Below are 13,151 nucleotides of genomic sequence, written 5' to 3'. Positions count from 1 at the left end.
ATGTCCAGGACTGATAATTTAATCATTAATTCATTATTTACTTTTCTTATTTGCTACATTAATCATCATATGCATTGCCCCAACTCAACACCATATAGAGGACAAACAGAGTGGCAGCTATGATGTAGAAAATGAAGAAAGCTTTGTTGATTTTTTTAGTAATTTTGGTCCAGTAGCCGGGCTTCCCTTCGTCCATCCTGCTGTTGAGGAGCACAGTCAGCGTGTTCATCATCTCCTTCAGCTCCTCTGAATGCTTTTCAGAGGCTTGAGACTCCTCCGCCGATTTGCGGCAGCTTCCCTGGAAAAGAAGTTTTAATAGAAAAGTTAACTGCGAGAAAAAAATAAACAGAAAACATGGGTGCTAGGCACCGGGTCAGGTTGGCCTACAGTGGCGGTGCACTCGGTCGCGGCAGCTCAGGACTAACCCTCCATCCGACCGTGCAATTTCGTTGCACAATGTTGTATAATGACAAATAACGCACTTTACCTTTATACCAGGCGGCAACTTCCAGGGCTGAAAAAGAAAGTGCCATAAACTGACCGCTTGAGCCTGGCTCTAAAGGCGAATCAATCCCCACCTCCAAATTATAATGTCCAATTTTACAGAAGATATAAAAATGAAATAGCAGCTTGGATTCTATAGCTAATTCACCGATTTATGACAACTTTACGGGAGGTGAATTTTTATCCACCCATTTAAATCATATAGAGACTTAAAGCTGTACATAGTAAACTACTTTAGTTGAGTGACAGGCGGGTTCAGTCTCAAGTTGCAAGCTGTCAGCCTTGTTTTGTTTTGTATTCTGAAACGCTTACCCCTTTTTTCTCTGATGTGGTTTAGAACCGGCTTAGCAATAATCATCTCAAAATTTAAAAAGTGCATTAATTCTAACCTCTTTGGCCACCGGGAGCAGATCAGCAGCCATGTCACCTGGAAACAAACACACACACGATGCGATCATGCAATAAAAATACATCTTCTGATTTACAACTGAGAGACCCAAATGAGATCTCAAGAATATATCCTTTTGTTGACAATCTCACCTTTGCAGCAGTGCAAGTTGTCCTCATTCAGGGTTTGCTCCCTGTCCGTCTCGTTGCCCTGGGAGTCTTTCTCTATCAGATACATCACCAAAATGGTCTCCAGGACGCTGAGCATCATCAGAGAAAACATTCCCATGCAGTAGACCACTGAGGGGAGCAGGCAGCATCATTAACGTGGACAAATAACTACTCTGTATGTGCTGTTGTATAAAGGCAAAACTCTGAGCTTCTTCACCTATGAGAGGAATCTTGTTCGATGAGGACGGTAGTATGTCGTTGAGAAGAATCTGCATCACCGTGACAGCAAGCAGCACGGTGATCTTGAAGCCGAGCTTCTCACCCCCGCCGTCCGAGAGGAGGAAGGAGGCCACGTCCAGACACAAGAAGAAGAAGATAGGCAGCAGGAAGTTTGCAATGTAGAGGATAGACCTCCTCCTCATGGTGATCTGTGAAGGTGAAGCGTTTGACTAAAAGTGATTCAAAACTTTCTGTGAAATTGTGACTTTGAGCAAAAGAGCTCTCTACAGGTATAAGGATATGAGAGCTTGTCTCTGGAGGCTTGAAGCAGGCCTGGTGGTGCGGTGTGTGTAGAAATAATCTACGACCTGCAAAGGCCGAGTGGAGTCTGGGTGAAGGTCAAGCTTTGAAAGCTAGCAAGCCATCAGAGTAGCTAACTATGTTAAAGGGGAACTACCGTTTTTTACAACCTGGACCTTATTTCTGGCATGTAATAATATTGTTTACTCACACATATAACTTCATCAGACTCAACAGGGAATAGCACTAGCGTATCATAACAAAATATTGGTGAAATGAACTGAGTTTCGCGGCAGATAATGCGTTATTTAGAGGCTGCGTTTAGGTGCCCCAGTCACTCCCACTATGTGGATATACGCGGATCTAAATATCATCCGAATGACTCCAAATAACACCAAAGTTATATGGGTGAGTAAACGATCGTATTTTAGCCAGAAATAAGGTCCAGGTTGTAAAAGTTCCCCTTTAAAGGCACTTGAAGGGACACAGACTGGTCCACTCCTTTGTGGAATACTCTGGCCAGTGTGGTGACCCTTGTGGTGAGAAAAGATGCAGACCATCCCAAGTCTAGTATAAAAATGACTTTTTTCAAATAGCCTGTTCAAGCTTTATCATATCGCATTTGCCTTCGCCATGGTTTCAGAGTTTATTACCATTTTTCCTATGCAATATCTTCTTTTTTCATTCGTGCCCGTGAGGTGAGATGGACATGGAGGGTATAGTGGCCACAGAGCAGCTGCTTTATGCATATCATTGCACTTACCGATCTTACAGCATGTTGAATTTCCTGTTGGATATCAGCTCACAAACTGAAGTACCTCTATAACAAAGTTGCACTTGAAGCAAACAGAAGTTATGATTTTAAATATCCAGAAATACTTACAGTGTAAACCACCACACTTTGGTTGAAGCCAAAATAATTGACAGTCTTGTTATGGACTTTAATGCCCATGAACAACCACTCTGACTGGGTCCTCATCACGTCGAGAGACTCTTCTGTGGCTTCTGAGGAGTTGAAGTAAGGAATGATCTGTATTTCCTCGTCTGAGGTGGAAAACAAAAATAAGACCGTCAGTAAGGAACGTGTGCTGACAGTCATACAGATATATAGGAAACTTTAAGGTTATCGGCTCACCGGAGTGTATGACAGACTTGAATGAGAGGTTGCAACTCTGAATGTCGAATGGGAATTTGTAAATGTGCAGCCTGCAGGTGCTGACCAGCACCTGGTCGTTAGTGACTTCAACGTGACCTTGATTTGAAATGGCGAGATAAGGACTCGGAGGGGCTTTGTCCACCTCTGTCCTGTTTGAGAACAAACACAGATATGTTTAAAAGACATTTACAGCTTAATCTAAGATACAGTAAAGGATGCAATGAGCATGAACTCATAACCCTGTTCCCATATAGCTACAGAAATACACACTTACGTCTCTTCGATGGTGAGATCGGGTTTCCACATTATTTCAGCAGGAATAGAAACAGTTTCAATGCCACAAAATTCATTAGGATCCCAACCGATGTAGTCACTGTGCCACCACTACAGAGGAAAACAAGCAGATTAACGCACTTAAACACGAGAAGTCAAATGTGTTTATTCATTCAGTCAGTCAAGGACTCACCGTCGTGATCCAAACGTAAGGAACAAACTTCTGGTCCTTCTCTTTCTAACAGCAGAGAAATGCAGTGTTAACAAATAAATAAATAAATAAGTGTGACAGTGTTAGAGTTCATAGTGCATGGTTCTGATCAGACATACCATTGAAATATCATATAACACTTATTACACTATAACACTCAAGTTATTATGCCAAGTCCAAGCAAACCTCCACAGAGGCTGTGTTACATATTGCTGTATGACATATGATTTTCACTGAAGGATTTATAATTAAATAGACAAATGTGTATTTAAACTGCTGAACAACATACACCGATCAGGCATAGCATTATTATTGTGTAGGTCTCCCTTGTTGCCTCCAAAACAGTTGTGACTCAACAGAGAATGGACATGGTCCTTCTGAGCATGTCCTGTGGTGTTGGGCTTTGGGTCCTATGGGTTGAGGGGAGGGGCCTCTGTGGATCATCCCACAGATAGTCAGACCTCACAAGATGGTCAATGTTATGTACTTCCCCTGTCAGTGGTTTTAACATTGTGGCTGATCGGTGTAAAACAAACTGTAACCAGCACTTAAGAAATAATAACTAAAATGTGGCATTATGGGCCAGCACTTACCATATCTAGAATGGCATAGAGCAGAACATCCAGGTTCACCGTTGTGGGCGTTTTGTAATTATTCACTGGCCGGGTCATGGAGAACTGCTCATTGTTTTTGGACAAGTTCAAGTAATTTAAAACATCCTGATAACTGCAGTTAGTAGAGGACGCCCCATCTACAAAAACATCAAGAAACTTTTTCTCTGAGAGACAAAAAGGGATGAAATTTGCAAAATGCGACACTCACAAAGCATCTCCATCCATCTAAAAATTGGTCTAGATGGATGGATATTTTCTAACACTTGTGCACATTTTTGCAATGACTTCATAATACCTCTCCAGGGACGACAGATGTACGAATAATTAGCAAATTTAAGAAGCTAATGGTCACAAAAAGCCATCAAGAGATGGATGGGCATTGCCCTGCTCATCTAATTGACCACATAGCACTTATCGTATTAAATCTGCCTCAGTTGCAGCTTTTTAAAAAATTCTGCTCTCTTTCCAGTTCGTCCCTCCTACATCATTTTAATAATATGTAGTCCCCATGAAGGCTGTGTTAAGTGGGGTCCAAAGCAACACACATTAAACAGAAATAAATAAAGCCACCATGAATTCTGTGACATAAAAACACGTGGACTTGGTCTAATCCTCATGAAGTTGTTACTGTGTGTTATTATTGGGTTGGAAATAAAAATATTCTGTCTTAATTGAACCAATTAGCTCATGAATTAGCAATTTCTGGGATTCACAGTTCCCTTATTAATGTGCAAATGCAATTGCAAATAATTGTTACCAGCTCATATGTCTGAGGTGCAAGCAAAGTAAATATAAAATGCAAGTATAAAGACATATTGTCCCACACAGCGTGTAAAGTACCAGGTTGGTGGGACATGGAACATTAACCTACATGTCTCTGCATCTCTTTTCAGAAACCGTGTCTGACTCCAGCGAGGAAGAGCACAAGCCTTACCTGTGAAGAAAAGCAGAAAGAGCATAGCAGCAGCAGCAGCAAACATCACGAAACCAGAGGGAATCCAGTCAGCAGATGTGCATCCCCGTCAATTCCACCTCCAGAAATACTACGTTGATCTGGAAAGAGGGCTGGCCAGGATGAATGACCCACCCTTTACGGTTCCCTTTCAGTGGTCTAAGAAAACAATCACAAACCACATGTACATGTAATGTGGGACGGGCAACTGTTGAAAGGAAACTGATGGGAAGACGAAGCTCATTTAATTTGTCAGAATCAATGAGGACTGGTTAAAGGTGGTGTTTTGAGTTTCTATTGTGGAAAAAAGGCCGGGAGATGTAAATTATACTGATTATCTCATTACAATGGCTCCTCATGGCTGATGTGTTACAAGCAGGAAAAATGGACAAGTGGAAGTAAAATGAAAGCACTGTGATGCATGTTTCATTCCGCTTGCATGCCTTTTTATTATGTTTTTGTGGATTCACTAAATATCATAATTGTGCATAGTTACATATCAAAGGCTCGCGAATCCGGTACTTGCAAGAAGAATTGTGATAATACAACCAGATCAATGTCATATAGGCTATTGCATGCAACAATAAGTCTGTAAAGCATGCAGTCATCGCAAGTGAAAAACTAGACACCATTAATGCTCACAATACTACCATCAGGCTGCTGACACAGAGTAATAATCAACATCAAGTGGGGAATACATCTCAATCCGTTTCATTCTTCTGCTTGAAGCCAAATGAAAAACATAGAGAATAAAAAGAGACCTGAAGCTGCAACATAAAATATGAAGTAAATTTTGTTGATTGTTTTAATCTTCTGGGCCCAGTAGCTGGGCGTCCCTTCTTCATTTCTGCTGTTAATGAGCAGAGTCAGTGTTTTCACCAGCTCCTTCAGCTCATCTGAGAGCTTTTCAAAGGCGTGCAGCTCCTCCGTCATCTGGCTGCTGCTCCCCTGAAAGAAGTGATTTTGAAGACTCAGCTGTGGCATTCAATCTATGGTATTATACACTACTGTAAGCCTGTTCTGTTTTTTTCTGAGCAAAAAGAAAATGTATTCTGCTTTGCTTTTCTAAGAAAAATAAAGTTCTAACAGGATACCTTCGCCCTCTAACCTGCATGGCATAAGGTTAGAGGGCTACTCATGACAGAAAATAATCGTTGACTGTGTCTTCACATCACTTCATTAGTGAGTTATTGATCCTGGAAGTTTTAGGGGCCTGCGTAAAGTCAACAAACCAACAACTAGTCTAGGTCCTGGGTAAAATTTGTATGCACTTCATTTAGCGGAGAATATCTCAACTGTTATAGACTAATATGACCCCATTGAACAACGTGGGATGTGTGCCAAAATCTCTACCCGGGACGAAAGTCCTGAAAATGACCACAATAGGTGACACTATTATCACACCACAGGTGAATGGGACTTTTTTTTCCCTTTATAGATATCCTCATAAACTTCTACCACTTTAATCTTCATATTAAGAGCAATACTTTTTGTATTACACTTTGTCTTAAAAATAAAATAAAATATGCAAATGAGGCAATATCTCATTAAATATAAACTCTTGAAGCTACAGATTTTCAGAATTTTTTCTACCATAAAATATTTCCTACTTCAAACAAAAATTGCCTTAAGCATGGCATGTCACTTTCTATTTTTTAACCACCATAATCCATAGATAAATTGAAATTAATGAATTAAAGCTTATCTTACCATGTTTCCCGCTGTAGCCCAGTCAATGAAGTATTATCTATGTGACACTGGATGGATAAGTTGTTCTCCCACTCTTTCCAGATCTTTCAAATATGAGTAATTGCTATGTACCAACTTATCTGTTATTTGGGAGGACATGAGGACACTGTAACTTCATCAACTTGTCTGAGACTATGTGATCACAAGTTGTGATGTACTGGTGATGACATTTTCCCCATTTTGCAAAGAAAAGAAAAAAAAAACACTAGCAGCTAGTTAGCTAACAAACTGTAGTTAGCTAGCTACGATACACACCAAATTAAATATAAAACTGATACAAATTTATTGTAATTATATAAATACACAAAATTACAACTCATATGATATTGACAGGTAATAAGTGTACACCTCAACACAAAGAATAAAGAGTAGATTTCCTTACTTTTCTTGATCTCACAAGTCATCTTGCTTAGCAGCCATGCTCTGCTATGACCTCAGGTCACTGTGGCTGCCAAATAAACTTTTGTTGAAAAAAAAAGTTGTGGTGATGGACGTGATGAGAACAGGTAGGAAATGTAAGCTTTTAAAGTTTAGGTTAATAAATAACTGTCAATTCCTGTTTGTTGCTAGTTTATATATGCATATTTAATGAGATATTGCCTCATTTGCATATTAAATTTTTTTTTTTTAGACAAAGTGTAATACAAAAAGTATTTCTCTTAATATGAAGATTAATCTGGTAGAAGTTTATGAGGATATCTATAAAGGGAAGAAAAAGTTCTATTCACCTGTAGTGTGATAATAGTGTCACCTATTGTGGTCATTTTTCAGGACTTTCGTCCCGGGTAGAGATTTTGGCACACATCCCACGTTGTTCAGTGGGGTCATATTAGTCTATAACAGTTGAGATATTCTCCGCTAAATGAAGTGCATACAAATCTTACCCAGGACCTCAACTAAACAGTACAATCTAGGTAACTCCGGACTCAACGGGGAATAGCACTAGCGTATCATAACAAAATATTGGTAAAATAAGTTTCGCGGCAGATAATGCGTTATTTAGAGACTGCGTTGCGGTGCCCCAGTCACTCCCACTATACGGGTATACAAGGATCTTAATATTGTCCGAACGACTCCAAACGATACCAGAGTTATATGAGTGAGTAAACGATCGTTTTTTATGGAAGAAATAAGGTCCAGGTTGTAAAAAACGGTAGTTCCCCTTTAAGCCCAAATCAAAATGATTGATAGCAATACGCGCCCATACTCCAACCAATCTCAACCAAATATTTCTGTAACCAAACATTATGCTTACATTCTTAAAATTATGCATTTTTGGACGTTTGGCTGGACCAGCCTTTTAGTCCCTACCTTTAGCAGATCAGCTGGCACTTCATCAGTGGGCACATCGGAGGTACATGCACATTTAATCCATTTCTTCATCCCTGCAAAGAAATATTCAGAGAGAGTTTCATATGTAGCTCCTGAGCTGCAGTTCATGTTACTGATATCATCATACTAACATACATGGTATATTGTTGCCTTCAAATGGGACTTAAGCTCATGGTTCCAACAGTCGGTCAGAAAGATCATTCTGATTATCTGTGATTACAGCTGAGTAATTAAACTGGTTGTGGAAGTTGGCCTTACCTTGTCTGTTTCCACAGTCTTCTCTCAGACTTTGGTCTCTGTCCATCTTGTTTTCCTGGTGTGAGTCTCTCTCCATCAGATACATGATCAGAATAGTCTCCAGGAGGCTAAGCATCATCAGAGCAAAGATCCCAATGCAGTAGACCGCTGAGGGAAACAGGTTAATAGAAGGTCAGTGATGCTGATTGATAAGCAACCACACATTCAGCCTAAATATGCTCACATGAACTAAAGTCCAGCAAAAGAAAGACCATATCATTTTTTGCAATTATCACTAGCCATGCTGGTCCACCACTTTGGTCCGGACAGACAGATCTCTTGACAATAATACTCTCCTGTTGAAGTAACCCAATACTTAGAAGCCCACATTAGTGGTTTTGAGTGAAATGGCTCAATTACCACAGGATGGACTGATAAAACTGTTCATGCCCCTGCAGGATAAACTATAATAACTTAATGTCAATATGCTGTTACTGTCAGTGTGAGCATCTTAGCATGCCAAAGTTCACATTTACCTTAATCTCCTGTTGACTACAGTCTGAAGGCATCTTTAGACGGAGCTAATAAAGTCCTTGTCTCAATAAGTGGCAGATTCTGTGAGTTCAAGACATAGACTGTGTATAAATATGTTCTACGCATCCCCACTTCCTGGCATTGACCAAACTGACGCTAGTTTCTAGGGGATACAGGCAGCGCCATCTTGCGAGTTTGAAGCCACTGTCTGCGCAATACGGTAAGAGAGTGGAGCCACGATATCGATGCTCCGCCCACACTTGCTCCAGACTCACTGGCGTTTTTGTTTAATTAATTAATACTACGCTCTGCTCTACCTCCACCAGCAACTAAAATGCAACTTATCCAAAAAACTGACACTTGAACATGCATTAGTATTATATTAACTACCTAAAATGACTGAAACTATCCTTGCTCTACTTCCTTTGTCTTCACTTTGCATGTGCTGTTCCCTCGTCCATCTTTATACAGACTATGGTTCAAGAAGAAAAATTTGTGTCAACAAGTTGAACTAATCTCAACTTCTAGGTAATGCAACTGAGACTAAGACGAATGGGAGGAGCATCTGATACAGATAAGTCATATATAAAGCAAACAGGGAACACCAAATTCACCACGTTGATAGTGGGCTTTGAGCATTGAATGAAATTACATTTTAAATGAAAGCATGTTAAGTTAGTTCTGTCCACGAGCTTTTTATTAACATTATTTTTAATTTCTGCTTGCTCTGTTTATGATAACTTGTGGTGGGAAATATACAGGAGGGTTTCCTAGGCGACTGCAAAGTGATAAGCAACGAGCAAATTGCTTTAGAATATCACATTCACAGTTTAGTCCTTAATTCAGAAATGCATCTTTGACAGTTTAGTAAAATGCTCCAAAGGGTCCACCAGTGAGCAGACGTCTTTACCTATAAGAGGAATCTTGTCTGACGAAGAAGGCAAAATTTCATTGAGGAGAAGCTGCATCACTGTGACGGCGAGCAGAACCGTGACCTGGAAGCCGAGCTTCTCTCCTCCGCTGTCTGAGATCAGAAAGGAGGCCAGGTCCAGACACAGGAAGAAGAGGACAGGCAGCAGGAAGTTGATGATGTAAAGGATAGACCTCCTTTTCATGGAGATCTGCGAAACGATGCAGAAGCGTCAGATGGTTAACCTACGTTACTCCTGCGATAATGGCTTAGTAACCCCTGAAGATCTTGGTTTTGCTGACCAGCAGTGGTATGGTCTCTATAGTGACATACAAGTGTACTCCACAACAGCCACTTTTTAATTAGATGTGGTTACAGATGCGGTAAAGTACACTTCAGATGATGGATCTGCCTGAGAGTTTCTTAGTAGTACCTCACACCACATTTTCCTTGGAATTCCAGGCAAAGCAGTCAAAAAACATCAACCAAATTAGCCTCTGAACTCCCTGACCCTGTTTTGCCAGAATAAAAAGACAAAACAAAGAAAAGCATTTACCTGCAAAAAAGTGGCAGATTTAATGTAAGGCAATTCGTTCGCTTTCAGTTGGTCTTTACTTTTGCTTTCACAGCAGACATTTTGAATTGTGAAAACAGAAAAAAACACATGTGTTAGTAATGAAATAGGTTGTGACAATGAGCCACAGGGAACAAAACCAAGGAGCGACATGGAATTCAACTATTCTTATTCTGTATCTGTACTCTGAAATGTCAAAATATCTGTGTCATGAACAGAGCAGCTTGACCCTCAAGTAAGTAGGCAACCTGTCTTATATTCAGATCATCAGTCTAAAACAACATGTGTTCTGTCTCTCAGTTAATGTCTTGACCATAGACTGTATATAAATATGGACAATGCGTCCCCACTTCCTTGCATCGGCCAAACTGACGCTATTTTCCCGGGGATACGGACTATGTCATCTTTCCAGTTAGGAACAAGAGTCTGTGGCAGAGTCTGTCATCTTGATGTCACATCCTGTTTCTATAGTGTCAAATAACTAAAACGAAACTTATCCGAAAAAACTGACACTTGAACATAAATCAGTATTATATTAACTACCTAAAATTACAGAAACCATCCTTGTTTGACGTGTATTTTAGTTTTTTAGTTTGGCCCAAGTCCCATCCACTAACATGGAGGAGGTGGAGCTTATGACCTATACTGCAGTCAGCCACCAGGGGGAGCTCTAATTGTTTTGGCTTCACTTTTGAGGAGCAGTTCAGCCGTATGTCTATGTGGTCATGACCAGTGCAATCCAGACTTTCAGCCTAGAGTTGTCACTCTCTAACTAAAATACTTGAGTTAAGAGCCGTGAATTACTTACAGTGAATATGATCACATCTTGGACAAAGCCAAATGAGTCAACCGTTTTGTTGGTGACCGTCATGTTGATGAACAGCCACTCGTACTGAGTGCGCATCAACTCACGTGACCACTTGGTGGCCTCCGAAGAGCTCAGGTTGTGAACAAGCCTTATTTCTGCGGCTGTAATGGAAGAAAAAATAGAATTAAAAAAAGGAGGAATGTGACTGTAATAAAGTGAAAATGTGATCGCAGCACTCACACAGAAACATAGCCACTCACCAGAGTGAACAACAGATTTGAAGGAGAGGGTGCAGCTCTGGACGTCAAAGGGGAATCTGTAAACTTGCATCCTGCAGGTGCTGACCAGAACCTGGTCATTCTGAACATAGACTCTACCGGTGTATTTAATGGTGAGAAGAGGACTTGGAGGAGCTTTGTCCTTTTCTGTCCTGTACAATACCAGAGAAATATAATCAAACACAGATATACACATTAAGGCTGTGCTAAATTTCATAAGAGTAACACTAGCTATAGTGTAAAAACCTAACGTGGTCCATGGTCAAAAATAACATCAGTATAGTCACATGATGTTTATGTGTAAGGTAATGGAAAATGACTTCTTCATTGGATTACTTGCACACATAATCATTTCAAACCACAAATGCAAACTGTTTTCTTTAAACTCTTGTTTAATAGTAAAATACGCCATGTAATCCGTAGACAAGCAAAATAACTTGCAGCATTTGTCAAGATCGTGTCTCAATTCCAACTCCATCCTTGTGTCTCAAGTTATCAGGATGTCAGTAACGATCAGGGGACAGACAGTCTTGGCCCAGATATCCATTATCTATTATCCAGATAGCCTCAAAACATTAGTCTTTGGCGCCAGAGGTTGATGGGTCCCCAGAATGCTGATCATGACGTATCGCTTGATATTAAGGACCTGGCTGGGCTGAGTTATGGTTCTCGCTGGACAGTTTTCATTGAATAAATGAAGGTTTGCAATAAGTCAAATATCACTCTGCTGAACCACAAGATACACTTGATTTATAGGTTTCTATGTCAGTTAATATTATTTTATTATTACTGGTCCTGTGAGGATCACAGCATCTTTCTCTGCCATGTGTGTATTCTCTTGGACGATGTGATTTTGTCCATTTTATTTTTCACATGTACACACAAAAGTTCAATACTCCTCACACTGTTTGATGCTTTTATGTGCATCTTGTCTTTTCTATGTCAGTGTACATTTAATATACAAATACTTTAAAACGGTCTCTCATCAAAAACAACACACAAAAAAGTCTAAAGTCTTAAGTTGTGTCTTGGCGTTTAAGGTACAAATGTGAGTGTATTTACACTTACATCTCTTCAATAGTGAGATCTGGCTTCCACAGAACTTCGGTAGGAAGAGTAACACTCTTTACACCACAAAAGTCCGCGGGATCCCAGTTAATGAAATCATTCTTCCAGTCCTACAGAGGAAAACCAGGTCGAATATAATGAGGAAATATTAGAAAATAATAGAACAAGGAAATACAATGACAAGAAATGAGTCAAGGAATGGTACTAACCAAGACAATCCAAACATAAGGAACAAAAGTCTGGTCAATTTCTCTCTGTGGACGAAGAAACAGATGTGAAAATCTATTCAGGTCAAAGAACATGGCAGCAGAACTAAAACAGCTGACCCATCACATCGTAAAATAGATAAAACGTAACATCGCTTCCACGATCATGAATGATTCGCAGTGTCTGTCTGAGCCAAATGAACTAATCCGCATTAATCACGCTTATATATATATATATATTTTTTTTTTTTTATCTAACTTGCCTGGCTATCCATTTCCATATTTCCAGTATCTATGCCTTTGCTAAACAATAAACTTTTGGAACTGGTCACCCTCGCTGAATATAGAGTCTGATGCACCTTTGTCCAGATCAGTTTTAGGTCAAAATCTTGATCCATTCTTAATCAGGCTCTTGGATAGACTTGTTGGATGGAACATACTGTATGTAATTAAACATCTATTGCAAATCTATTCCGCCAAAAATCCATACAAATTAAAATGTGCAGGGTGAGTTGACACTGTGCAGACGATTAATAAAATATGAAGCGTCCGTGTGGTTTCATATTTAATGGACACTGAAGAGAGCGGCATCAGCCTTCTCCTCTGACTCGCTGCCAGTAAGCCTATTGTCTAAAAACCATTATAGTAATGTGCAATGTCCTCGTGCC

The 13,151-nt window shown here is 40.0% G+C and overlaps 2 protein-coding genes across 2 annotated transcripts; both read right to left on the bottom strand.

The window, feature by feature from the left end:
* Positions 1-58: 58 nt before the first annotated feature.
* On the bottom strand, positions 59-5,720 carry LOC311504279 (5-hydroxytryptamine receptor 3A-like; the record flags this gene model as incomplete). The annotated part of the gene is made up of 10 exons (XM_084567298.1): positions 59-298; positions 894-931; positions 1,045-1,191; positions 1,280-1,490; positions 2,465-2,625; positions 2,717-2,886; positions 3,012-3,121; positions 3,204-3,248; positions 3,815-3,999; positions 5,549-5,720. The coding sequence occupies 10 exons, from the start codon at positions 5,718-5,720 to the stop codon at positions 59-61; spliced, it is 1,479 nt and encodes a 492-aa protein (XP_084423424.1).
* A 2,268-nt stretch (positions 5,721-7,988) lies between these two features.
* Positions 7,989-12,927, bottom strand: LOC311504080 (5-hydroxytryptamine receptor 3C-like). The gene is made up of 6 exons (XM_084567034.1): positions 12,487-12,927; positions 12,278-12,387; positions 11,192-11,361; positions 10,932-11,092; positions 9,550-9,760; positions 7,989-8,273 (listed from the first exon to the last, which is right to left on the bottom strand). Exons 1-6 carry the CDS (start codon positions 12,577-12,579, stop codon positions 8,038-8,040), a joined length of 981 nt encoding a protein of 326 aa, XP_084423160.1. The 5' UTR covers positions 12,580-12,927; the 3' UTR covers positions 7,989-8,037.
* Positions 12,928-13,151: the final 224 nt, after the last annotated feature.

This window comes from Chelon labrosus, assembly GCF_963514085.1.
Source record: "Chelon labrosus genome assembly, chromosome: 19".
In the NCBI taxonomy this organism is placed as follows: domain Eukaryota; kingdom Metazoa; phylum Chordata; class Actinopteri; order Mugiliformes; family Mugilidae; genus Chelon; species Chelon labrosus.
The sequence above is the reverse complement of the archived record's forward strand: the minus strand, read 5'-3'. Positions and strand labels throughout refer to the sequence as shown.

Coding starts and splice junctions, on each gene's coding strand:
- LOC311504080 (XM_084567034.1), bottom strand. CDS start 12,579: ATGTTCTTTGACCTGAATAGATTTTCACATCTGTTTCTTCGTCCACAG. Junction 12,388..12,486: donor CTTATGTTTGGATTGTCTTG/GTTAGTACCATT, acceptor TTTCCTCTGTAG/GACTGGAAGAATGATTTCAT. Junction 11,362..12,277: donor GATCTCACTATTGAAGAGAT/GTAAGTGTAAAT, acceptor GGTATTGTACAG/GACAGAAAAGGACAAAGCTC.